Here is a 26,348-nt window from a genome sequence, read left to right as displayed (position 1 = left end):
TTGTTCCCTTGCCACTGAGAGTACACCTTTGCTGGTTCTGTGGAGAACAGCTGGTTTATTCTCCTGCCTTCTATCTCTCTGGTGTACCTCCTCAAGCGGCTGGCCAAGGCTGTGAGTCTTTGCTTGGCAGTTTCCAAGGCCTCAGGTATGGACAGCTTGCTGTATTTCTTAGGCACCTTATTCGTCGCACCTTTCTGCAACTCCGTTAGTTGGCTAACCTCTCTCCGTGCTACTTTGATCTTGCCCTCTAGCCTCCTTCTCCATGGAGGGTACTGCCCCTTGTGGCTGTTCAACTTGTAGCCAAGCATCTCACTGATCACTGCTGCCGTATTGTAGATCAGCTTGTTAGTGTCGGTAATCGTGGTTGTAGGTATTGCCCGTAGTGCTGCATTAACATCATCTAGCAGACCTTCTGAGGGTACTTCACGTAATCTTGGTAACCGGCTACGGGGGATCCAGGTTTCAAGCTTGGCCATGATCCTATTTTTCAGGTCAGTTCCTCTCACACTCAACAATCCTTCTCCTATCACACTTGGGGCTATGTACCCAATCTCGGGTGGGGGTGATGATATCTCCCCCCTGACCTGGCGTCCTGACTCCTCCTTGCCGTAGCATTTGTGTTGTACCTCGTCAATCTCTAGCTGTGAGAGCAGTCCCTTCTTTTGAATGTTGGAACACTGAGCTACTAGTTGTTTCGCCGTCATTGTGGATGTTGGGTATCGAAGAATCCATAGGTCCCTCATCCTATTCATGTAGCCCCTTCCGCCGGGGTTACTTGCGTAGTAGCATTCCAACAACGCCCTGTTTATTCGTAAATCAGGGTGGAAAATAAGTATTTGGTCACCTCAAACAAGGAAAATCTCTGGCTCTCACAGACCTGTAACGTCTTCTGTAAGAAGCTTTTCTGTCCCCCACTCGTTACCTGTATGAATGGCACCTGTTTGAACTCATCATCTGTATAAAAGACACCTGTCCACAGCCTCAAACAGTCAGACTCCAAACGCCGCCAAGACCAAAGAGCTTTCGAAGGACACCAGGAAAAGTATTGTAGACCTGCACCAGACTGGGAAGAGTGAATCTACAATAGGCAAGCAGCTTGGTGTGAAAAAATCAACTGTGGGAGCAATCATCAGAAAATGGAAGACATACAAGACCACTGATAATCTCCCTCGATCTGGGGCTCCACGCAAGATCTCATCCCGTGGGGTCAAAATGATCATGGGAACGGTGAGCAAAGATCCCAGAACCACACGGGGGGACCTGGTGAATGACCTGCAGAGAGCTGGGACCAAAGTAACAAAGGTCACCATCAGTAACACACTACAACGGCAGGGAATCAAATCCCGCAGTGCCAGACGTGTTCCGCTGCTGAAGCCAGTGCATGTCCAGGCCCGTCTGAAGTTTGCCAGAGAGCACATGGATGATACAGCAGAGGATTGGGAGAATGTCATGTGGTCAGATGAAACCAAAGTAGAACTTTTTGGTATAAACTCAACTCGTCGTGTTTGGAGGAAGAAGAATACTGAGTTGCATCCCAAGAACACCATACCTACTGTGAAGCATGGGGGTGGAAACATCATGCTATGGGGCTGTTTTTCTGCCAAGGGGACAGGACGACTGATCCGTGTTAAGGACAGAATGAATGGGGCCATGTATCGTGAGATTTTGAGCCAAAACCTCCTTCCATCAGTGAGAACTTTGAAGATGAAACGAGGCTGGGTCTTCCAACATGACAATGATCCAAAACACACCGCCCGGGCAACAAAGGAGTGGCTCCGTGAGAAGCATTTGAAAGTCCTGGAGTGGCCTAGCCAGTCTCCAGACCTCAACCCCATAGAAAATCTGTGGCGGGAGTTGAAAGTCCGTGTTGCTCGGCGACAGCCCCAAAACATCACTGCTCTCGAGAAGATCTGCATGGAGGAATGGACCAAAATACCAGCTACTGTGTGTGCAAACCTGGTAAAGACCTATAGTAAACGTTTGACCTCTGTTATTGCCAACAAAGGTTATGTTACAAAGTATTGAGTTGTATTTTTGTTATTGACCAAATACTTATTTTCCACCCTGATTTACGAATAAATTCTTTACAAATCCTACCATGTGGATTCATGGATTTTTTTTTCACATTCTGTCTCTCACAGTTGAAGTGTACCTCTGGTGCAAATTACTGACCTCTGTCATCATTTTAAGTGGGGGAACTTGCACAATCGGTGGCTGACTAAATACTTTTTTGCCCCACTGTATATGTGAGGGGGCAAACTCCTCAAGATGGGTGGTGACCATGGTGGCCATTTAGAAGTCGGCCATCTTGGATACAACTTTTGTTTTTTCAATAGGAAGAGGGCCATGTGACACATCACACTTATTGGTAATGTCACAAGAAAAACAATGGTGTGCTTGGTTTCAACGTAACTTTATTCTTTCATGAGTTATTTACAAGTTTCTGACCACTTATAAAATGTGTTCAATGTGCTGCCCATTGTGTTGGATTGTCAATGCAACCCTCTTCTCCCACTCTTCACACACTGATAGCAACACCGCAGGAGAAATGCCAGCACAGCCATCCAGTATCCGTAATTTCAGAAGCCAAGCACACATTGTTTTTCTTGTGACATTACCAATAAGTTTGATGTGTCACATGACCCTCTTCCTATTGAAAAAACAAAAGTTGTATCCAAGATGGCCGACTTCTAAATGGCCACCATGGTCACCACCCATCTTGAGGAGTTTGCCCCCTCACATATACTAATGTGCCACAAACAGGACTTTAATATCACCAACCATTCCCATGTTATTACGCTGTATCCATATAAATGGCCCAGCCTGTAGAAATATATAAACCCTCTAAAGCTGTCTGTCACTGTGTTTTGGCACAAAGTGCTTCAATCTGTGTCTGGAAAGTACAGCGGACAGAAATGTCTGGTATGTCTGTGAAGGTTCTCAGTCATCCAGGTCATCGTAGTCAAAGGAGCTTGCAAAGAAAAGCGTCTGGACTTCTTTAAGTTGCTTGAAGGCGTTTCACCTCTCATCCGAGAAGCTTCTTCAGTTCTAATGTCAAATGGTGGAGAGTCCCAGATATAAACCTAGTGGGAGTTTCCCCCCACAGAGGGACAAAAGGACCCCCTGATGATCCTCTAATCGCCTGAGCCAAGGTGGGAAACTGGGCGTGGGTCCCAATCCGCCAGAGTTTCGGGTGTGTTCATTGTGAAACCTGGCCCCACCTTATCATGCGAATTCCTGAGGTCAGATGGCCCAGGATGTGAGTGGGCGTTAAGGCGTCTGGGAAGGGATCTCAAAGCTGGATTATAGATGGCAGACAGTTGGTGTCGTAAACCCCCGCCTCTGTTCAAAGATGGTCGCTCACAGTGGACATAGATGGCTTCTTTCACTCCTCTTTCAAACCATCTGTCCTCTCTGTCCAAAATGTGAACAACACAAAGCAGAGTTGTTCCTAAGAGCCTGCGCCTTGGATCCACTGTCAGGGGATACAGAGCAGACTTGATTCTACAGAGAGCACAAAATCAGCTTCTAAGTGAAAGGATAAGACAGGTCCATTTCACCATAGATGCCCTCCAGATCAAGATCAGCCAGACCCTGCAGGAACTGGAAATCCTTCTACCCTCTCCAATCTTAGAAGAGGTTTACAAGTTTGTGGACAAGGCTCAGCGGGCCCAACACTCTAAAGGAAAAGAAAGACAACGCAGGAAATTCCACACCTTGCTTTCAAAAACACTCACTCCTCATTCTGAACCTACACAACCCAGAGAAGAAAACACACCTGATGCCAGTCAGGAGAAATGGGTAAAGAACTTTTCAGACAGGATTCTCACTGAACCTGAAAAGAGAGTATTAGCCAAAGGACTCAATTTTGCCATTTCTCCACAACAGTTGCCCATAGTGGACCTCATCACAGCCACAGAAACCGCCATACGGATTAATACATTATCACAGACAGAAGCAGAGCAAATCAGGATGAAAGTCTCAGCCACGCTCTCCAGTGCCAAAGTCCCTCCGTCCAACCTCACAATACAGGAAAAGAAGGGCGTCGCCTCCCTGAGCAAAGACCACAACATCATTATTTTACCAGCTGATGAGGGAAGATGCACCGTGGTCCTAAACACTACAGATTACCATACAAAGATCACTACTCTCCTCAGTGATAACAATACCTACGAAGCCCTAAAGCAAGACCCCACAAGCAGCTACAAAAAGAAAGTTATAGCTTGCCTTCAAGACTTTGAAAAGGACAAAATTATTGACCGCCTTACATATCACCGCCTTTACCCAGGGGATGCCATACCCTGCATCTATGGACTTCCTAAGATCCACAAGGAAGCTGTCCCACTCAGACCCATAGTCAGTAGCATAAACTCAGCCACTTACAACATTGCTAAACACCTTGCTACCATCCTTGCTCCTCTCGTGGGGAACACCCCACACCACATCAAGAACTCCACCGACTTCACCGACAAGGTCCAGAAACTTACCCTGGATCCAGATGAAACCATGGTGTCCTTTGATGTAGTCTCTCTCTTCACTTGCATACCCACCACGGAGGCCGTGGAGACTGTCAGAAAATGACTACAAGAAGACAGCTCCTTGGAGGACAGGACCAACTTCACACCCAATCAGACCTGCACACTGTTAGACCTCTGCCTCACCACTACATACTTCAAATACAACGAAGGCTTCTACAGACAAAAACATGGCTGTGCCATGGGCTCCCCCGTGTCACCTATTGTAGCCAACCTTTACATGGAGGAAGTGGAAAGGAAGGCTCTCGGCTCTTTCAAAGGAAGAGTACCCAGCCACTGGTACAGATATGTGGACGACACCTGGGTCAAAATCAAGACACAAGAAGTGGAATCCTTCACTGCGCACATTAACGCTGTGGATAAAAACATCAAGTTCACCAGGGAAGACACAAAGGACAACTGTTTGCCTTTCCTGGACTGCGCCGTGCACATTGAAGAGAACGGCAAACTCAACATCGAAGTTTACCGGAAGCCCACACACACGGACCAGTACCTCCTCTTTGACTCCCATCACCCTTTGGAACACAAACTTGGAGTAATTAGGACCCTACACCACCGGGCAGAACATGTTCCCTCTAAGCCTGAAGGGAAAAAGAAGGAACACACACATGTAAAGGAAGCACTCAAAACGTGCGGCTATCCTAAATGGGCGTTCTTAAAGTCAGCAAAGAGGCACAGAAAAGAAGACCAGACACCAGCGAGGGAGGATAAGAAGGACAGACGCAACAACATTGTCATCCCCTATGTAGCCGGTGTATCAGAGAAACTCAGGAGAGTTTTCTCCAAGCATGACATCCCAGTGTATTTCAGACCCAGCAACACACTCAGACACAAACTGGTTCACCCGAAAGATAAAACTCCAAAACACAGACTTAACAATGTGGTGTATGCTGTACAGTGCAGCGAGGAATGCTCAGACCTCTACATTGGAGAGACCAAACAACCACTTCACAAGCGCATGGCACAACACAGAAGAGCCACCTCCACAGGACAAGACTCAGCACTCCATCTGCATCTTAAGGATAAAGGACACTCTTTCGAGGATGCCAATGTTCACATTTTGGACAGAGAGGACAGATGGTTTGAAAGAGGAGTGAAAGAAGCATCTATGTCCACTGTGAGCGACCATCTTTGAACAGAGGCGGGGGTTTACGACACCAACTGTCTGCCATCTATAATCCAGTTTTGAGATCCCTTCCCAGACGCCTTAACGCCCACTCACATCCTGGGCCATCTGACCTCAGGAATTCGCATGATAAGGTGGGGCCAGGTTTCACAATGAACACACCCGAAACTCTGGCGGATTGGGACCCACGCCCAGTTTCCCACCTTGGCTCAGGCGATTAGAGGATCATCAGGGGTCCTTTTGTCCCTCTGTGGGGGGAAACTCCCACTAGGTTTATATCTGGGACTCTCCACCATTTGACCTTAGAACTGAAGAAGCTTCTCGGATGAGAGGTGAAACGCCTTCAAGCAACTTAAAGAAGTCCAGACGCTTTTCTTTGCAAGCTCCTTTGAAATGTCTGGTAGTGTAATCATTTGTTTTACAGTGACTGTCTATCTTTTGCTCAGTTCATGGTGATTACATCAAACTTCTGTCACGCTGAGGTTAAGTCATGCTTCTGCTGTAGATCTAAAATATGCTCCCACACTTCTGGTGGGCTTAAGAGTCAATGTTTTTTAATGTTACCTTTATTTTTCTTAGCAAATGATTTAATAATCGATCAACATTAATTTATCCTGCCTTACAAAGACCTGCTGGTCACAGCTTGATGGCTTTCCATCTGTTTTCAGTTCATCCATCCATCCATATTCTTCTGCTTATGCAGGGCTAGGTCACAGGGTCAAATCCTCTAGCTTATCCGGGGGAACACCAAGGCCCCGGGGCCTCCTCCCGATGGGACACGGCTGGAACACCTCACCCAGGAGGCATCCTTATCAGAAGCCCTAACTATGTTAACTGGCTCCTTTCGGTGTGGAGGAGCAGCGGCTTTACTCTAATCCCCTCCTGAATGGCCGAACTCCTCACCCTATCTCTAAGGGAGAGGCCAGCCACCCTTCAGAGGAAGCTCATTTCTGCCGGTTGTATCCGCGATCTCGTTCTTTGGGTCACTACCCACAGCTCGTGACCATAGGTGAGGCTAGGGACGTAGATCGACCGGTAAATTGAGAGCTTGGCTTTTACACTCAGCTCTGTCCTCACCAAGATGGATGGGTACAGCATCTGTATCTGTGAGAGACCAACAGACCTCTCTGTGGATCCCCTGCTGCCTTCTCCCCTCACTCATGAACAAGACAAGACCCAGACATATTTAAACTCCTCCACTTGGGACAGTAACTCGACCCTGACCGGGAGTGGGCACTCCACCCTTTTCCGGCTGAGGACCACGACCTCAGACTTGGAGGTGCTGATTCCCATTTCCGCCACTTCATACTCGGCTGTGCTCCACCTGATGAAGCCAACAGAACGACAAGCAGAGATGAAATTCTGGGGCCACCCAAGTGGAAGCCTTCATTCTGCTGTGAACCACAGAGTAGAATAAACTAAAGGGTCAGATGCATCTGTCAGGTCTTTGATGGATTTCTTTTCCTAATTCAAAAATACTATTTCATGCCAAACTGTCAAACTGTTATCTTTGGCATTTTGCATAAAATGAACTAAACAAATGTCAACCAGTTATGTGTGTTTGTGACAAGTGCTTGTAAAACAATTTAAAATAGTTGTTATTAATTTGTCTGCTCTGTGTAGACAAACACTGGTCCATTCCTTGAGTCAGGAGCCTTTTTATGTTTGAATGATTCACAGGAAGGCGTGTCGGTGTGAGAGCTGGTGTTTTGAAACTTATGCATATTACTATATTTCAACGAATATAAACACAAATCAAGCATTTTATTGTAGAAAAGTGTAGAAATACTGACCTAAGTGCAAAGACTGTACTCCTAAAATAGTTCTGCCTTTATTTTATGACACCTTTATCTTATTTCATCTTTTCTTTGCCTTATTCACAGTTACCTGACTGACCAGTGCTGGAATGGAGGCTGTATTTACCTGATACTGCTGCGGCGAGTCAAGCGAAAGGCTCCTCGTCCTCCCTGCGAGGCAGCTGAAAGTGTTTGTATCCCACTCACCAGTGACAACTGTGAAGACCAGCGTCGCAGCACATCTGAGTCCTCCGACAGCTCTGCAAATTACAGACGCACACGTAAATTTGGAGTGATATCACGCTCATCCTTCAACCAAGAGGACAGGCAGCGTACGAGTTCAGAAGTCCGGAGGTCTTATCATGACTACAGTTCTCATCCTGAGAATATAGAAACTAGTCCTCCAGATAACTCAGCTCACATCCTCCCCACACCTTCTAAGGAAAGCCCGGACCACTGTTCTCAGCTCAGAGCTGCTCCCCAGCGTCAACACGGTGGCGAGGCTGCCCCCCAGCCGCTAAGGTGTTACAGTCAGCTGCTAGAGTTCAAAATGGATTCTTCCTGCAGTGAATATTTATGCCAGGTGAGACAAATCGGATCAATGCTCGTCTGTTAGAAGCTTCCAACGTGTTTTACTCAGTAACTGTTTCAATGAGAAGCAAATACAATCTACTGTGGTGCATCTGTTGATAGGTTCATCTAGCATAAACCCATTGCTGGAACGCCAAGACAATTGTACTCCAATGGCAACAGCAAAACGAAAGTCACCCCAGCTCTTTGTGTGACCTCGTGCACGAGGGAGACGCCTGAGACGAGCGCTGTTCCTGCCGCTCAAACCCCAGCCACTCTCAGTCAGCTCCCCCATAGCACTGCTCTTTATCGTGGTTACATGAATATGCATAGGTTCATTAACATATGACGTCTTACACAGGCATACATGTGAACAAAGAGTACCATCTGTGTGTATGTGTGTGTATCAAGATATGGCCCTGTGAACGCCTCCTTAAAAAGCTGGTACTAGGAGTCCAGCGGTCCACCTAAACAAAAGGCTCTTATACTAAAAGAGATACAGATACAATCCTCCTGTACCATAAATCAGGAAGGGAAGGTATGACCTCTCATGGCCTGAGGATGTGTGCATATGCCAGAACACTCTGGAAGGCACACAGAGTCTGAATCTGTGGCAAGATCTGAAAACTGCTGTCCATCTAATCTGACTGAGCTGGAGCTGTTTGCAAAGAAGAATGGGCAAAGATTTCAGTCTGTAGATGTGCAAAGCTGGTAGAGACAGACCCTAAAAGACTGGCAGCTGGAACTGCAGCAAAAGTTGGTTCTACAAAGTATTGACTCAGGGGCTGAATAATTACGCACACCCCACTTTGCAGTTATTTATGTGTAAAAAAATGTTTGGAATCATGTGTGATTTTTGTTCCACTTCTCACGTGTGCACCACTTTGTGTTGGTCTTTCATGTGGAAGTCCAATAACATTGATTCATGTTTGTGGCTGTAATGGGACAAAATGTGGAAAAGTTCAAGGGGGACGAATACTTTTGCAAGCCACTGTGCATTGTCAATGTGGAGCAACCAACCAGCAGGGCAGAAAATATAGTCGTTTGCAGGGGAAGAGCTGGTGCTTTTTTGGTGATTTATCAACAGTGCCTCAATGGACCTTAACCACATGATTGCATATGACCAGCCGGTCCATGTAAGTTAGTCCATGTTTAATTAAAGATCTCCAAGGAAAGCAAGAGAGTAATGGGATAGCGGTTTAACATGTAGGTCAGTGTTGTGAGAAACAACTGGTATGTCATTCCTGTATATCATGCAAAATGTGTGTAGCTAGCTTATTTTTGCTTCTGTTTTCTACATAATTCATGTTTTTGCACATTACTGATAATATATCTAGTATGTAGTAACATTTATATCTGACTCTGTGTGATAAGTTGTTTGTTTTTTCATGTGTTTTTTTGTAGCCCAGAGATACCAACCACATCTGGAAAATGCACATGGTGAAGGGTCAGGAGGGCCTTGGCATAAAGATCACAGGGGGGCGTGGCTCCAAGCGTTCCCCTCATGGCATCATCATTACACATATAGAGGAGGGAGGCGCCATTTACAGGTGAAGTTAGGAAGGAAAAATGTATAAAATACATGGTTTAGTTTATATTTGTTGACCTCTCTCCAACCCCCTTCTGTGTGTGTGTGTGTGTCTGTTTTACAGGGATGGGCGTCTTCATGCTGGTGATGAGTTACTGATGATTAATAATCAGTCTTTGGTGGGTCTTACTCATCAGGAGGCTGTTGATATCCTCCGCTCTGCTACAGGTCTGGTCCAGTTGGTGGTTGCCAGTAGGGTAAGTGCACAAACACAGACACTGGAGGCATGAGTGAGTTTGAACAGAAAGTGAGCCATTTATTGAGGCTAGAACCATAACATAATTAAAAGGCAAAACGTGAAACTGAGACTAAAGTAACTAATTAATTCTTCAGTCTTAAATATGATCAACCTATCTCTAATATTCAGCTATGTGCCACAGGCCTTCAAGCTGGCTGCAGTTAAACCTTTACTCAAAAAGCATCTCTAGACCCAGCAGTCTTAGCTAATTACAGGCCAATCTCCAACCTTCCTTTATATCAAACATCCTTGAAAGAGTAGTTGTCAAACAGCTAACAGATCATCTGCAGAGGAATGGTTTATTTGAAGAGTTTCAGTCAGGTTTCAGAGCTCATCACAGCACAGAAACAGCTTTAGTGAAGGTTACAAATGATCTTCTTATGGCCTCTGACAGTGGACTCATCTCTGTGCTTGTCCTGCTAGACCTCAGTGCAGCGTTCGATACTGTCGACCATAATATCCTATTAGAGCGATTAGAACACAGACATCACACGGGGATACAAGTCAGAGAACGGTTGCATTACAGAAAAAAAACACTGAAATATACACTACAATGGGAAAGTACAAGAGGAAAAAAAAGAGACCTCTGCTCATGCTGGGCTATAGAGGACAGCGTGAGAACAGGAAACAAAAAAACTCCTCTGCACAGAAAGCACATAAATGTCCACAGCACAACATTATAGAGCACGTGACCAGCAACAGGGTTGGGTAGGGGAAAGGAGTAATCCCAGGCAACACAGCAGCCATCCTGCCACTGCACGGGCACAGACCCGCCTCGTGTTCCCAGGAGGCTACAAGCATCGAAGGCATTGGAAGGGGAGGGGGGATGAGTGAGTGCTTATCAGTGTATATGTATGTGTGTGTGTGTCCATAGTTCAGCTGAGACAGTGTCCTTCGCCCTGCCAGGCTAAGTAAACAGTCTTCCAGCCAACCCAGGTGGCCTTGCATGGAATGGGAAGAACAGACTAAACACAGTCGTTATCAGGGTGGTGTTGTTCGGCTCCGGCCTTGAGCTCACAGCTGGCGGCGAAGGGGTAGCCGCATTATGATGGTAATTTTTCTTTTGCAAACAACTCGGGAGAATTTCAAGCTGTTTTTAACACTCCGACACTGGTCTCTCAATCTCCCGTTAATAGCTGCGAGTTTCTCCATGGTGTTATTTACCTTCAATTCCATGGTCTTTTCAGTCTTTCGCTCACATAGCAGATTCTGAGACCTCACGACCGCAGCCAACTGATCCGCGATGTAATCCAGCTTCCGCCCAGAGATGTTGTTCCGAGTGGATTCTTCCCTGATGTAATCCAACATACGCTCAGAGGTGTTATTCTGAGTATTCACTGCGGCTGTAAGCGCCTCCAAGCTCTTAACCATGCTGCATTCAGTGAGCCCTTTCTGAGAAGCCGCACCTCGTCCCATCGTTTCAATCCCAGCGGGCAGCCTTGTGGGGGTTTGAACAGCTGGTTCCGCTTTCTTAATTCTCCAATAAATCAGGGCCAAGCCAGCTCCGATCAGCAAGAACCCTGTTATCATGGTTCCGAATAGGTAGATATCTTCAGCGTCCTCGATCGACAGTCCCGCCAGGCACACGATCCTCCATTTCTGGAGGAAATCAGCCATCCTACGTGCTGTTTGTTTGTACTTATGTACTAGCTTAGGCAGTCCTTGCCAAAGTGGGTTAAAATGTCTTGATGCATGCTCAATCATCCAGGTAAGGAAATCCGAAAGGGAAAAGGAAATTTCGGGGTCCCAGATTTAAGCCCTGTGGGAGTGTCCCCCCCCAAGAGGGACATGGACCCCCTAATGATCCTGAAGAAGCTTCTCAGATGTGAGAGGTGAAATGTCTTCAAGCAACTTAAAGAAGTCCAGATGCTTTTCTTTGCAAGCTCCTTAAACTAGTATGACAGTAGTAGGCTGCATTTTTGAAGGTTTTGTAAAAAATAAGGTTTGCATGTACACATCCATTGTTGTCCTTGCAGGAGGATTCAGATGTAGGCTTTGATCCTTTTCCATCCGCCAGTCTGCCAGACCTTGTCAGCACCTGCAGCTCCACTTCATCCCTGTCCCAGGCTGCTCACACCAAGACTTCCAACAGTAGCACCAGTCTGCACAAGTCCTACATGGTACAAACAGATAATATGTAACGTGAGACAAATCGTTTTTTGACCTCTTGCTGAATATGAAAGTTTGCTCACTTAGAATAAAAAGTTTTATGGTAGTTTTATTTTCACTGTGAGGGAGAATATCAACCAACATCCAGGAAGACACGATTTGAAACTTATAAATGAATTTGAATGTCACTGAGTCAGTTAGTAGTGACTCCAGTAGTCAATGCTACCAGAGTCAAATGTTACAGCAGCTCATGAGTGAATGAACAGGATATAATTTCTCCCAACACTTGTATGTAGGGTCAGGGCTTTCACCTCAGCACACAGGCAGTTCTACTGAGTCGTGCTAATGACCTGCTAATTGTATTCAGGTGTGTTGCAGCAGATGGAAACGTTTCAGAACAGCGGCCCTCGAGGACTGGAGTTTGACAGCTGTGGTTTAGAGAGGTTCTTTCGACAGCACATGTCCAAGATACACGATCATAATTATAATATTTCTGTCTGAGTCAAAATTGAACTGAATTAAATCAGGACCCTGAGAATCAGAAGTGAAACCCCAAATATAACAGTAAACTTAAACACTGCTGCAAAAAAGATGAAATTAGTGTCGCAGAAAAACCATTAATCTGGTGATTTAGCACGCAGCGAGTGCGCTCGGTGCTGCTTTTAATATCTGTGGTGACGGCTGCACTTTACAGTGTTAAAGCTTTGAACTGAAGTGTTAGAGCGTCGAGTGTTACTGTCCCACAGTCTAATAACAGAAACACAGAAATAGCTTTAGTTTTTTGGCAGATCAGTAAAATGTATTTTACTGTCTGAACAAATATTTGTTGTGTGTTCCTTGGTAGGTGCCAAAGGAGTGTCAGATGTTCATAGCTGCTTACAAAGAGCGTGTGCGTGTCCTTGCAGGTTGATAGCCTGGAGAAATTGGAAGAGCAAAGTCAGGAGGAAACAGCCCAAAGATCCTGCTGCGGCCCCACAGCCACGAAGCTGTGCAGCCGACCCCAGGGTTAGTGTTTCACAGAAACACACTGCTCAGTAACAACAACAACAACAACAAGATTTTAAATGTTTCTCTCGACCTAGGAGGGAGCACTCGCCTGGAATCAGTGGGTGAGGATGATGAGCTGTTTGTGGCTAATGGGACGAGCTCCTTTGAAATGGTGGAGAAGCCCGGCCGACGTAAACACTCCCTGCCTCAACAGCTGGACCCGTCTGGAGTGAGACAGGTCAGTCAGTGTCGCAGGTTCTTTCTCCCAGTGTTAGATGAAAAATGGCATGAGCGCTTACCTGAGAAAAATAAATCAGAATGATAGCCTCTTAATGTTGTGTAGCTAGATATACATTAACATAGACCTGTAACGTGTAACAGGAAAAAAGGTATTTTCCTAACGTGTGAAAATGCAAATTATGTCAGAGACTGAGTGAAAGGTCTCATCACTATGCAAATAACTGTTTGGAAATTTATTTGTCAGACTTTGTTTTGCTTCATTCAATTTCCAGGAATATCAGATCATTAAGAAATCAGCTCGCTCCCTGAGCACTGTTCAAGTGGAATCTCCATGGCGACTGGCCCAGCCATCCATTATCTCCAGTATAGTATTAATGAAAGGTCAGGGCAAGGTAAGTGCACTCATTTGGCATGTGTACATGAATAAAGCTTTGAGCCTCTGAAAAGACCCATCTCTCTGCTGTTAATGTGTCCTTACATGATTTGTTAGCATCTGCTTGTGCTGTCTTTCTTCTTAATGACGTAAGTAATGAAAGGGCTCCCACAGTTGGCACAGCCGAAGCAGAGCGGACAGAGACGGATAGATGCAGCATAGACGAACAACAATAATGTTATAAAAGACAGATGAAGAAAATATGTAGACTATACAAAGTAGAACACACACACACAAACATATATATTTATTAATTCCCCTCTCGCGCCTGCGGGCGGTCTATCCTTCAAGCTCGGCCCTCTACCAGAGGCCTGGGAGCGTCCTGCTGTGCAGTATCTTTGCCTGTTTGAATGTTTGACGTGTTGGCCAGTTTGGCCAGTTTGGCCAGTTTGGCTTGTCCATGATGGTTGCTTCTCCTCTCTCTCAGGTACAGCCTCAGGGTGCTGGAGTTGGTGTGAAGCCCTCCATGCATAGTAAAGACCTTCCTTGTCTAGATGCCAGTGGTTTCTGTCTCCTCCTTTAGCCAGCTTATTATCCCAGCAGGTTATAATAGTAGATGCTGTTCGCCTCTATCTGGTTCTTACCATTCAGTGGACTCCTCGGGACTTGCCTTACTTTATATAAGTATATAAGTATAAGTATTTGGTGATTGCAGCTTTCTTAGTGACCTCTTCGTGGCCTCTTCGGTTTTCCTACTTACCTGTAGGGTCCCCAGGTACTTGTAGCTGCCCTCGATGTATGCAATGTTGATCCTCTCAGTTCTGACTACCTTCCCTCTCTTTGATATCATCTGACTACACTTCTCCAGTCCGAATGACATCCCGATGTCATTGCTGTATATCCTGGTGGTGTGGATCAGTGAATCGATGTCTCCTTCACTCCTGGCATACAGCTTGATGTCATCCATGTACAGGAGGTGGCTGACAGCTGCTGCGTTCCGTAGTCAGTATCTGTAGACAGTTTTGTTGATGATCTCACTGAGGGGGGTCAGGCCTATGCAGAACAGCAGTGGGGACATAGCATCTCCTTGGTAGCTCCCGCACTTAGTGGTGAAATATGAGCTTGAAGTTGGCCTCTAGTGTTGTGCGCCACATCCCCATTGAGTTCCTGATGAAGGCTCTTAGGGTCCTGTTGATCTTGTATAGTTCTCAGCATTCCAGGATCCATGTGTGGGGCATTGAGTTACTGGCTCTCTTGTAGTCAGTCCAGGTAGTGCACGGGTTGGTCAGTCTGGTCTTACAGTCCCAGGCGACTGTTCTGTCTATCAGTAGCTGGTGTGTCACCCTTCTCTTTCATATGAGTGCTGCCAGACAACTTCAACCAGCAGGCGTGAACCATGTCAGGGCCTGGAGCTGTGCAACTCTTCATACTGGAGGCCCGTTCTTGGATGGACCACTGTGATGGTCACTGGATCTTGTTCAGGGAGGTTTGATCTGCTCTTAGATCCAGTGGCCACTGAGCATTGCTGTTATGGGTTGCATCCTTCTCCTGTCTGCTCTGGCTCCAGTTCATGTGAGGCTGTTCTCATATTGTAACTCTCTGGTGTACCTCTTCAAGCTGCTGTCTAAGGCTGTGAGCATTTACTTGGCAGTTTTCAAGGCCTCGGGTATGGACAGCCTGCTGTACTTCTTAGGCGTCCCTTTCTTTATCACACCTTTCTGCAGCTCTGATAGTTGGCTAACTTCATTCTAGATTAGCTCGAGTCTCCTTCTCCATGGAGGGCACTGCTCCTTGCTGCTGTTCGTCTTAAAGCCAAACATCTTTGTGATCCCTGCTGCTGTGCTGTAGATCAGCTTGTTGGCTTCCCTGATGATCCCAGTAAGGACTGCCTGTAATGTTGCATTCACTTCTTCTTGTAGACCTTCAGAGGGGACTTCACGTAGTCTTGGTAGTCAGAAACCTGGACCCTCCCTGACTGTGGTCTAGTTTTCCAGCTTCACCAGGTCATCTTCTCTTGCACTCAATGCACCTCTCGTGGGCTTGGTACCCAATACAGGTGACAGTGATGACATCTCCCCCTGACCTGAAGCCCTGGTTCCCCTTTGCTGTAGCACTTGTGTTGTACCTCATTAGTTGGGATTAGCAGTTCCTTCTATGGAAGGCTGGAACACGGAGCTACTCTTTGTTTCACCGTCAGTCTGGATGTTGGGTATCAAAGACTCCAGAGGTCCCGCATCCTTTCATGTAACCCTTTCGCTGCGTAGTAACCCAGTTCCCAACAGTTTTAGTTTTTCTTCTCTTAGCTGCAGAGTACTGTCTCAGGATTTAAAAGCATTAAATATAAAAACATTATATTTATTGCTGAAGTTTATCAATTAAAACAAAGACATCAGACACTAATTAAAAACTTTAAACCCTCCTATTCTCCTGCAGAGAGGTCTGAGGGATTTTCTATGTGTTGACCTCTAATCTGCACAAGTTACCGTGGTGATTTATCCCAATAAGAAGTAAATCAGCTTCTTCTTAGAGAAGACCCAGGGTTAACCCTGAGGTTACCAGGATAAACCAGATAGTACAGGGTCCTGTTCCAAATGTAGGAAACTCAGATTTACTGTTCCAGAAAGAGACCTGAAATCTGAGTCAGTTACCAGTGTAACTGAAACCTTAACCTGCTCTCTGGCAGATTTTCATCAACAAACGATGGATGTGTTTCTGACTCGGAGCAAACTGGTTTGTGGAAGTTTATGCACAGGATAAAATCACAATTAGATATTAGTTTGCTGCTTTGTGTACTTAACATGAGCACTTTGACGGTGATTCAGTCATCAGTATAGGACGGAAACAGCGATTAGGTCATTGATTTATAATCAGCTCAGAATAAAATCTTCAGTGTCCATCTTTCTAAAGCTGTGGGTGGTGATGCAGCTCCTCCCGGCACTGCAAACATGTACATAACAAATGTCTCAGTCTCAGAGCTAGCTCAAATAGCTTTTGCGCCCAGGGTCCGTTTGTCCTCAAACATATAATATGTCTTTAGTCTGATCTAATACCTGAATTAATCTAAGACAGTGGGGTAAAAGTAACATTTCTGTGTCTTTTATTAGTTGCTCCCAGGTTCTTAAACTTAGATTTTCCTGCAGTTATTATTATTGTTGTTGTTTTTTGTTTGCTTTCACATCTTTATGAAACATAAAGATGATATTTGAAAAACTTAAATAATTATTTAGGTTTTTATCTTTTATTTCTTGTTTCTAATTAGTGAGCTAATTTCCTCTCAGATGTGGAGGTGCATCTACTTGTCTGCAGTTGTTGCCTTTGAAATGTGATTGAAATCTTATTGAAAGCGTAGAAACACTGTCCATACATTACTCTGCATTCATTCATGTTACAGCATTGTTAGATCACGGTGAGTGTCCTTATTTTATTTAAATTTCTGTTTTTCAAGTCATTTTAGTGACAAGCAAAGTAGTTCTCACTCAGTGACACCGTAAGCTAACAGCTAATAAGCTAACAGCTGACTGAGTTCACCATGGTAACTGAGGCAGACTGCTAAGATGTTAAACTGTAGACAGTGCGTTTAGTCTGACATACATACAGTTTGTTTTTACTGCAGTGCTCTCTGTTGTATATGGAGATAACAGTGTCTAATCTTTTACATTTAAGATGAAGGAGCTAAAGAAAAAATCTGAACTAATGAAAAAAGCTCAGTAATTGTTAGGGAAGTGACATGAGCTGGTTAAAGCAAAGAGAAAGTGGTTTGATCATGTAGAGAAATGGCTGAAATTTATTGGAGGAATATCTTGCTGCTCATTCAGAGCAAATGCTGAGTTCTTCTCTTTCTGAAACAATGTCGCAGTGTTTTTGTTCAGGGAAATATTAAGCAGCCTTTTGAAAGCTAGAATTCTTGTTTTGGACTTGTTATCAGCCTCTTGGAAAAATGTCAAACAGACTACTACTAGAACCCTACAGAGTCCAGACGAGGTGTTTTCTGTTTTTTTTTATTTTATTTCATTTTCTTATTTATGTTAAGTAATAGCTGGACTACAAAACATTTCTGATTTGAGTATCAATGTTAACCAAGAAGGTACTGATCAAAATATTGAAGTTCTGATAAACTTCAACATTATTTTTTTAACGATGATTTATTGATTTTTTTGGAACAATACAAACAGCAACAAATCAGCACAGCCAAATAGAAATAATAAGAAGAGAAGAACTAAACAAATACAGGTACATGAGTTATAGATGTACATGTCTGGCTCAGAATATGTACAGCATTCCACATTTCAAGTCAAGGGAAAGAAAAAAGAAAGAAAAAGGGGAGAGAAAAAAAGTGAATAAAGACATTAATTATTGTGTTTAAAAACAAAATGTGATCCCCTTTATGTAATAGCACAGCAAGGTCACGAGGTAGGTGATCAAGCAAAGGCCGCCATATCCTACAGAATGCATCAATTCAATTCAATTCAATTCAATTTTATTTATATAGTGCCAAATCACAACAAAAGTCGCCTCAAGGCGCTTCATAGATACAGAGAAAAACCCAACAATCATATGACCCCCTATGAGCAGCACTTTGGCGACAGTGGGAAGGAAAAACTCCCTTTTAACAGGAAGAAACCTCCGGCAGAACCAGGCTCAGGGAGGGGCGGGGCCATCTGCTGTGATTGGTTGGGGTGAGAGAAGGAAGACAGGATAAAGACCTGCTGTGGAAGAGAGACAGAGGTTAATAACAGATATGATTCAATGCAGAGAGGTCTGTTAACACATAGTGAGTGAGAAAGGTGACTGGAAAGGAAAAACTCAATGCATCATGGGAATCCCCGGCAGCCTACGTCTATTGCAGCATAACTAAGGGAGGATTCAGGGTCACCTGGTCCAGCCCTAACTATATGCTTTAGCATATTGTTTATTTTAGCATCACTTTAGCATCACAATTTATGATGGCACTAAGGCGCTCCATTGGCAGCACCTTGAACGTTTCTCTGTACCATTGTGTAACAGTGAGGCGCCGTCTCTGAATCCATTGAAACAGTACACATCGCCTCGCTAAATGTAAAAGTTTACCTAACGAAAGCATCTGCACAGAAGACACAGAGAGCCCTTCTATAGACAGACCCAGAACGAACAGCACAGGGTTCAGTGGGATCGTCTGCTGAAAGATTGAGCGAAGCTCTATAGCAATGTTTTTCCAAAATCTAAAGGACATTGCCATATGCAATGGTAGTAAGTCCCCACATCCGTATTGCACTTTACACAAAGAGGAGAAATCTGAGGATGAATTTTATTTAGAAACTCTGGCGTACGCTGCAGTCTGTGTACGAATCTGTAACGGCTTTCCTGGAGTCGGTTACAGGAAAACAATTTCTTGGCAGATCTAAAAGGTTTGGACCATGCTTCTGCACTAAGCTGAACTTCGAGCAGTCATCAAATATACTAATGCCAATACCTGGAGGGAAAGCTTTATTCCTAATTAGAGGCTGCAGTGCACTAGAGAAACCTCTTCTTCCCATGTGGGCAGCAATATTATGCCAAACCTTAAATGTAGGCATCAAAATAAAATGATTTCTGACACCAAGAGGAAGGTCAGCCAGACCAATAGATAAAAGACAGAGGCGAAAGAGGGTCACAGCACCAAGTATCTACTGGTGGCTCGCCTTGGTATAGAAAGGAACCACCCTGAGATTATTTGTGCGTGGCAAGCCCAGTAATAATATAGAAGGTTATGAAGCGCCTGCCCCCCCTCATCTGTAGGCAGTTGTAAAATCTGTATCTTTTGTCTAGATTTCTTCCCATGCCATATACATTTAGGAAGATATCCCTCAATCTCTGAGAATGTTTTTCTGTTGATCCTGAGAGGCAACATTTATATGGGATATAATATTCTGGGTAAAACATTCATTCTGATTCAACTAGGGGGGGGGGGTCAAACAAAATTCTACTTTTAAGTTCATCAGTTTAAAAAAAACTTCAGGCAGTCGGTGACCTCAGGTGTTTTAAGTTCTGCTGACTTCTCCAGGTTTACAGTGTAACAGTTAGCTGGATGAAGCTTTAGATGCTGAGCATTGATCATGTGTCGTGTCACAGATCGCTCACGTTGAATGAAGAAAGGCTGTCACGGTTACAGCTTGGAGAAACTGAACTGCGCTAACAACTAAAGTGAGTTTTTAAGTGCAGCTGGAGAACGTGTCAGCATTTTGAAAGCTGATAACAGATCAGCTTTCAGAAACACTAGAAACTGTAAGTGCCAGTCCATTTCTTTACTTGTCATGTTAACAATCCATTCAAATTTGACTGACATCCACCAAGGTCTTGAAGGTTCATCATTTATTGGTTGAAAACTGACAGAAACCTTGTACCCCAGGAACTGCGTACTGTCAGACTGTCATTAGCAGTCGTTTAAAACTACGTGTTATAGCTGTACGATATACATTCTGCTGCCTTTGTTGGTATTGGCAACATTTAGGACATGATACTGGCATATGGGGACTGTAAATATCACATTCTAATATCATTTCACATTTAAACTCTGACCTCACGTTTACATTTTACATCTGTTGTTCTTTACGTTGATGCCAAAATGTGTTATTTTTACTACAAATCTCCTAAAGTACAAACAAAGGACACAAAAATACAGTTCCAGCCTGTGTCATGGTCCTGGGTCTGTGACCCATGTTTCTAGGTTTCCTATGTTCTCATTTAGCATTGTTTAGTTTCCTCATTCTTCCTGCTTTAATCATTTGTATTTCTGGTTGTGAGTTCTTGTTCATTTAGTCTGTTGCTGTTTGTGCCTCCCAATTCAATTCAATTTCTTTATTGTCCCACATGGAGAAATTAGTTTAGCAGCAGGAGGATAACAATAAACAGAACAATACTATAAAATAATAATAACAATAATAATGATAGAAAGTTCAAGGACAATTATTTGCCATTAAGGAGACAAGACGCAGTAGGGATAAAAGAGACCTGGAGTCCTCACAGGTACTCTATAACGGCGGCTGGAAGGCAACAACTCAAACTCACTGTGAAGTGGGTGGTTCACACAATTAATAATAGAATGAGCCTTTCTAAGCACATTTCTATTGTAAATGGCCAAAAGTTCATCTTGCCAGCGCCCTGAAATTTCGCTAGCAGTTTTTACCAGAAGTCCCAACCGATTCTTGTTCTTCACCGTCAGGTTACCAAACCAGGCAGCGATACAAAAAGACATCACAGATTCGATAAAACTTCTATAAAACAAGGACAATATCTGAGATGAGACATTAAAAGATCTTATTTTCCTTAAAAAGAACAGTCTTTGTTGAACTTTTTTAGTAGTGGCATCAGCATGAGATTCAAAACACAGTTTATGGTCAAGTACCATACCTAGATATTTATAACTCTCAACGATCCCAACATTGGCAGTTTTAATGATAGTGGGTGATGAGCTATAAGAGGACTTCCTAAAATCAATAATCATGTCATTAGTTTTTTCCCTGTGTCTATCATGTCTATCATGTATGTTTAGTTCTGTCTCTGTTCCCCGTGTTCATCCTGTTTTACTTTGAAAGTCTAACGTCCTGTGTTTAGTGTATTGCTTCCTGCCCGTCTCCCTCCCAGTGGTGTTCCCTGTGTGTTTCAACTTCCCTTGTTGGCCCTCTTTGTATTTAAGCCCTTTGTGGTTCTCTGGTTGTTGCTGGATTGTCTGATTCTTACACATCTCTTGTCTATGCCCCCAGAGCACTCAAAGCACATTGTACAACATGCCACATTCACCCATTCACACAAGCATTTTCTTCGATGCTTTTCAGTGCTTCCTAGCTAACAGTCACACACATTCACACTCCCATGGATGCATCGGAGAGCAACTTGGGGTTAGTGTCTTCTTTTTGCTGTCCTCTTGGACCGAGAGGCTATCATTGTCCAAGAGGACAGGCATGCACATGCAAATCCAGACCATCTTAGACTGCAGCAGGCTTGCAAAAGTACATTTACCTTAGAGACACTGTTGTACCAATTCATATGAGGCAGGGCTGGTGAAACTGATCTAGTAGCTTGACGCGTCTACAGTAGAGTCACACCCATACCCACACCTCGTCTCGGAACAGAGGACGCCATCATCTACCTGCTCAATCGTGTCTACACCCATCTGGACCAGCCGGCGAGCACTGTGAGGGTCATGTTTTTTGACTTTTCCAGTGCTTTCAACACCATCAGGCCGACCCTCCTGGGTGATAAGTTAGCAGCGATGCAGGTGGATGCTTCTCTGGTGTCCTGGATTGTTGATTACCTGACAGGAAGACCACAATATGTACGTCTCCCACAGTGTGTGTCTGACAAGGTGATTAGCAACACAGGGGCACCACAGGGGACTGTCCTCTCCCCCTTCCTCTTCACCCTCTACACCACAGACTTCAGCCACTGCACAGAGACCTGCCATCTTCAGAAGTTTTCTGATGACTCTGCGGTGGTTGGATGCATCAGCAGGGATGATGAGACAGAGTACCGGGCTGTGGTCGACTCCTTTGTCACGTGGTGTGAGCAGAATCATCTGCAGCTCAACGTGGCAAAGACCAAGGAACTGATCGTGGACTTCAGGAAGACCAGGAAACACTTGACCCCTGTTTCAATCCAGGGGGTCAGTGTTGACATTGTGGAGGACTATAAATACCTTGGAGTACACATTGACAATAAACTGGACTGGGCTAAAAACACCACAGCACTTTACAGGAAGGGCCAGAGTCGTCTCTATTTTTTGAGGCGACTGAGGTCCTTCAACATCTGCCAGAAAATGCTGAGGATTTTCTATGAGTCTGTGGTGGCCAGTGCGATCCTCTATGCTGTTGCATGCTGGGGGAGCAGGCTGAGGGTCGCAGATGCCAACAGACTTAATAAACTGATCCGTAAGGCCAGCAATGTTGTGGGGATGGAGCTGGACTCCCTCAAGGTGGTGTCGGAGAGGCGGATGCTGTCCAAGATAAAGACAATGTTGGATAACACCTCCCACCCACTCCATGACATGCTGGTCAGTCACAGGAGCTCGTTCAGTGAGAGACTGAGATTACCGAAAAGCACCACTGAACGACACAGGAAATCATTTCTGCCTGTGGCCATCTCCCTGTACAACGCATCCACTTAACACACTGTTTGCTGCTACAGCTACACATGTTTCTTTTCCAACTATTTATTTATAAGTGACTTATGTATGTATGTATGTATATATATGTATATATTGTACTATTCTTAGTTAGCGTATTGTCTGTCTTGTCTTAATGTTGGTTTAAAATGGAGCACTATAACAAAAAATAATTTCCCCCAGGGATCAATAAAGTATTCTGATTCTGATTCTGATTCTGATACAACAGTGCTGTCAGGCCTACTGCTCTCTGTTTGGTGGACTTCACTTTCAACCCTTCTGTTCCGTACTCGCTTGTGGAGTTGTGAAGTCTTCCTGTGGCTGGACAGCAGGTGGCAGGGTTTAGCCCGCAGCCAAAACCATAAGCAGTGCTTTGTCACAAAGGCCCTTTGCAGTATGTGGCTGCAGGATCTTCTGACTGTGTTTACTTCCATAAGCTTTTCAAAGTAAACCCACATTGTGCAGTCGACTGTCATCCTGTAGTAGAGACTGACCTCTGACCTGTGTTACATCATTGTTATCAACTGAAACATTTTACATTCACACTTTACTTTGTTAATGATGTTTTCACTGCAACTTTCAATATATCTGGTAGGAACTTCTACCGACCTTGATATCTATGTAAGGAGAAAAGAAACCTATGCATGGCGATACATCTAAATGTGCGCTGTCATGTGTCACTACTAAAAGCTGTGATGATAACACTGAACCCTTGGTTCCTGCTGTTCTGCCTGACTCCAACTCCCACAGGGCCTTGGGTTCAGTATTGTTGGTGGGCAGGACTCAGCACGTGGTCAGATGGGCATCTTTGTCAGGACAATATTCCCCCACGGTGCTGCGGCAGCTGATGGACGGCTGAAGGAGGGTATTACTTCCTGTTCATTCTGTGTTACTGACTTGGAAGGAAAAGCTTGACAGCACCTGGCAGAGATCATTACCTACTAACGGTGATTTTATGCCTCCCCACACAGGAGACGAGATTCTGGAGGTGAACGGAGAGTCTCTGCAAGGACTCACACACCAACAGGCCATCCAAATCTTCAAGGTTGGCTTTCAGCGTTTATATTTCATCAACAATGTAAAGAATGTTAAACTTGAACTGTTGTCTCCTCCTGATGGTGGTGAGAGTAATTACACCAATGCCACTGACGTCTGTATCCAGCTGCTGACATTATGCTGTAATCTGCTTGAACTATTGCAGTTTTTGTAGATTGCTTCTGTACACAGTTATCGTGGTGTACAACTTCAAAATGACTAGATACCCGAGTGTTACTGTGGGATACTGTGAGCGAAAGCAGAAGCGAAGCGACTGTGAGTAGAGCAGGTGAACAATGACGTTCAAACCCCGTCCCAAATGTCCTCTGCCCTGTCGCTGTGACTTTAACTCGCTCACATTTGTTAAAAGTGCAGGAGTCATTGACAAAGAACACTATTATAAAAAACCTCCTCTGCATTTTCCCAAACTTTACGACAAAGTTTAAATGAGGGATTTTTGCTTTTTCTTATTTTAGTGCATGTTGTTAGGCTGCTGTGCTTCATTTGCATGACATTGTCCCTTAATGATAATAAGGAGCCCCTCTCTCTGCCTGTCTGTAAAACCTGTCTGTAGTGAATCTCATTGATGTGTTTTGTCCTCTTATAAAGTTACAAACAAAAGATTTGTCTGATTTTTAGATTATCGTTAAAACCCCATTTTTAAAAGTATGTAATGTGTTACTAAAACGGTTGATTTTTGACATTTGCAGACTTTGTGACATGGTGTTGTATTTATAAAAGAGTGTAGCTGTTCTGTAGTTGATGGAATGAGCTGACAGGTCAGAACAGGCCCGTCTTCAGCACAGAGCTGCGTTCGTGAAACTCTGACATCACAATATTACACCTTTTATTTGGGGGTCACTGTGAGAGCATACACTGTCCTCTGTGAAAGAAATTGTTGTTCAGCAGAACAACAAAAGTGAATATCAAGTAGGAAAATCCTAAATTTATGGAATTCCCCTTGTAGTCTTGACATTTCTTTGGCTGTTTCCTGTTGTCAGGATGCACCTTTGTTAGTTTGTTTTCTCAGTCCTGGTCCACATTTCCAAAGACATCATCCCAGCACAGCTGATAAGTTTCACACTCACGCACATGCTTCTGTTAACGCTGGTCTAATAAACTTTAGCTGGCAACGTTAAAACTGAGTGTGACAAAACATTTGTTTGGACAGAAATGATTTAAAATGATTTAAAAACTCTCAAAGAGCACCTGGAACACCTTCATAAAGCCTCAAAAGCACTTTAAAATAAAAATTAGTTGAAAGTCTGGCCTCATATGCTAGTATCCTAACAAATTTCCCACGTGTGGGACTAATAAAGGTTATCTTATCTTATCTTATAAAGAAATGATGGGTCGGCCAAGACCTCTGCATAACTTAAGAGTTCAAGGAAATCTAAAGAATAAATGTTAAGTTGCAGCCCAACAGAAAAACTGAATGGCGTGCTCATAAATCAGTGAACAGGTACCAACCCAGCAAACAGCAAACCAATGAGAAATGAAATTCCACCAGTCTCAGAAATAACATCTTAAACATGTTAACATCGTAATATTCAAGGTGTCTGTAAATTTTTATCCATCTATATACAGTTTTTATATTTTTAGGTTTACCAACGAAAGCCATCAAAAGAAGGTGAAATTCATTCAATTCAGTTTTACGTAAATCAAAACAGTGACCTCAGTGTGCTTCGTATTATAAAATATAGACTCTACAATAATACTGAGAAAATTACCAATAGCCAACAATCCAAGTCAAAAAGAAGAAAGTGCCATCAACCCAGTGTAAGGGGTGTGTTTTTACACCCCAAGGGAAGGAGGGGGGACTCCCAACGGGGGAGCGAGTGGCATGGGTGAGTGAGGGGGGGGGGGGGGGGGGAAGGAGGGGACAAGGGACATCGAGGGGGGGGGGGTGAGTGAGGGACACACAGGGAGAGAGGGGGAGGAGCAATGTTCCCTCTAAGCTGCGCGCATGCGCAATTGCGCACTGCTGGCAGGTCTCTGCGCACAAAAAAGAAAACTAACCTGAACTGAAATTAACATTAAAACTTTAACAATCCTGTTCTGCATGTTAGTCAGTGACTGGCTGCTCCCGTATGGGATCAGAACGATGCCACCTTATCCCACAGTCCAGCCAATGATGCGATTCACATTCGTATATACGCAGCTGATCAACGTGGTTGTCAGGCTATGACAGTGTCCTTATGTGCGACACCGGTGTTTTAGCAAAGCGGCTGATGAGGAGTGAAGCCACGTTAATGACAACGTGGACAACCATTGGAGATGTGAGCAGGACAGACGAACAACTGACGGGAAAAGTGTGGACTTTATACCAGTTTTTAAATTGAGTTGATTGGCCACGTAAAACCAGAGTTATGATAAAAATATCTGCAATGTTTGATTTTCTTCCTGAATACTGTCGTTGTTTATATTTACTGCAGGAAGAAACGGTAAAAACGGCGTTTTATAAGGAAAACGCTCGAAAGCATGTGAGCAAAAACAAAACCAAAACTCCCAGCCTTTCCTATTGGTGGAAAAATGTACCATGTGGACCAATCAAAACATGGCATTTAGTTGTTAAGAAACGGGGGGAAGTTTTAGAAGTGACGGCGTGTTTGAGATGTGAGAGATTTGCGACGTTT

General features: G+C 44.2%; 1 protein-coding gene across 1 annotated transcript in view; it reads left to right on the top strand.

The window, feature by feature from the left end:
• The window catches only part of pdzd2 (PDZ domain containing 2), an 88,557-nt gene that overhangs the window by 35,767 nt on the left and 26,442 nt on the right, over nucleotides 1-26,348 (top strand). Inside the window, exons 5-13 of the mRNA XM_026186342.2 lie at nucleotides 7,545-8,040; nucleotides 9,432-9,577; nucleotides 9,680-9,812; nucleotides 11,830-11,973; nucleotides 12,868-12,967; nucleotides 13,045-13,187; nucleotides 13,462-13,581; nucleotides 23,428-23,542; nucleotides 23,649-23,722. Of these exons, the coding sequence (XP_026042127.2) occupies nucleotides 7,545-8,040; nucleotides 9,432-9,577; nucleotides 9,680-9,812; nucleotides 11,830-11,973; nucleotides 12,868-12,967; nucleotides 13,045-13,187; nucleotides 13,462-13,581; nucleotides 23,428-23,542; nucleotides 23,649-23,722 (1,471 nt within the window). The remainder of the gene's footprint in view (nucleotides 1-7,544; nucleotides 8,041-9,431; nucleotides 9,578-9,679; nucleotides 9,813-11,829; nucleotides 11,974-12,867; nucleotides 12,968-13,044; nucleotides 13,188-13,461; nucleotides 13,582-23,427; nucleotides 23,543-23,648; nucleotides 23,723-26,348) is intronic.

The sequence above is a fragment of the Astatotilapia calliptera genome, chromosome 12, assembly GCF_964374335.1.
Source record: "Astatotilapia calliptera chromosome 12, fAstCal68.1, whole genome shotgun sequence".
Lineage (NCBI taxonomy): Eukaryota > Metazoa > Chordata > Actinopteri > Cichliformes > Cichlidae > Astatotilapia > Astatotilapia calliptera.
The sequence above is the reverse complement of the archived record's forward strand: the minus strand, read 5'-3'. Positions and strand labels throughout refer to the sequence as shown.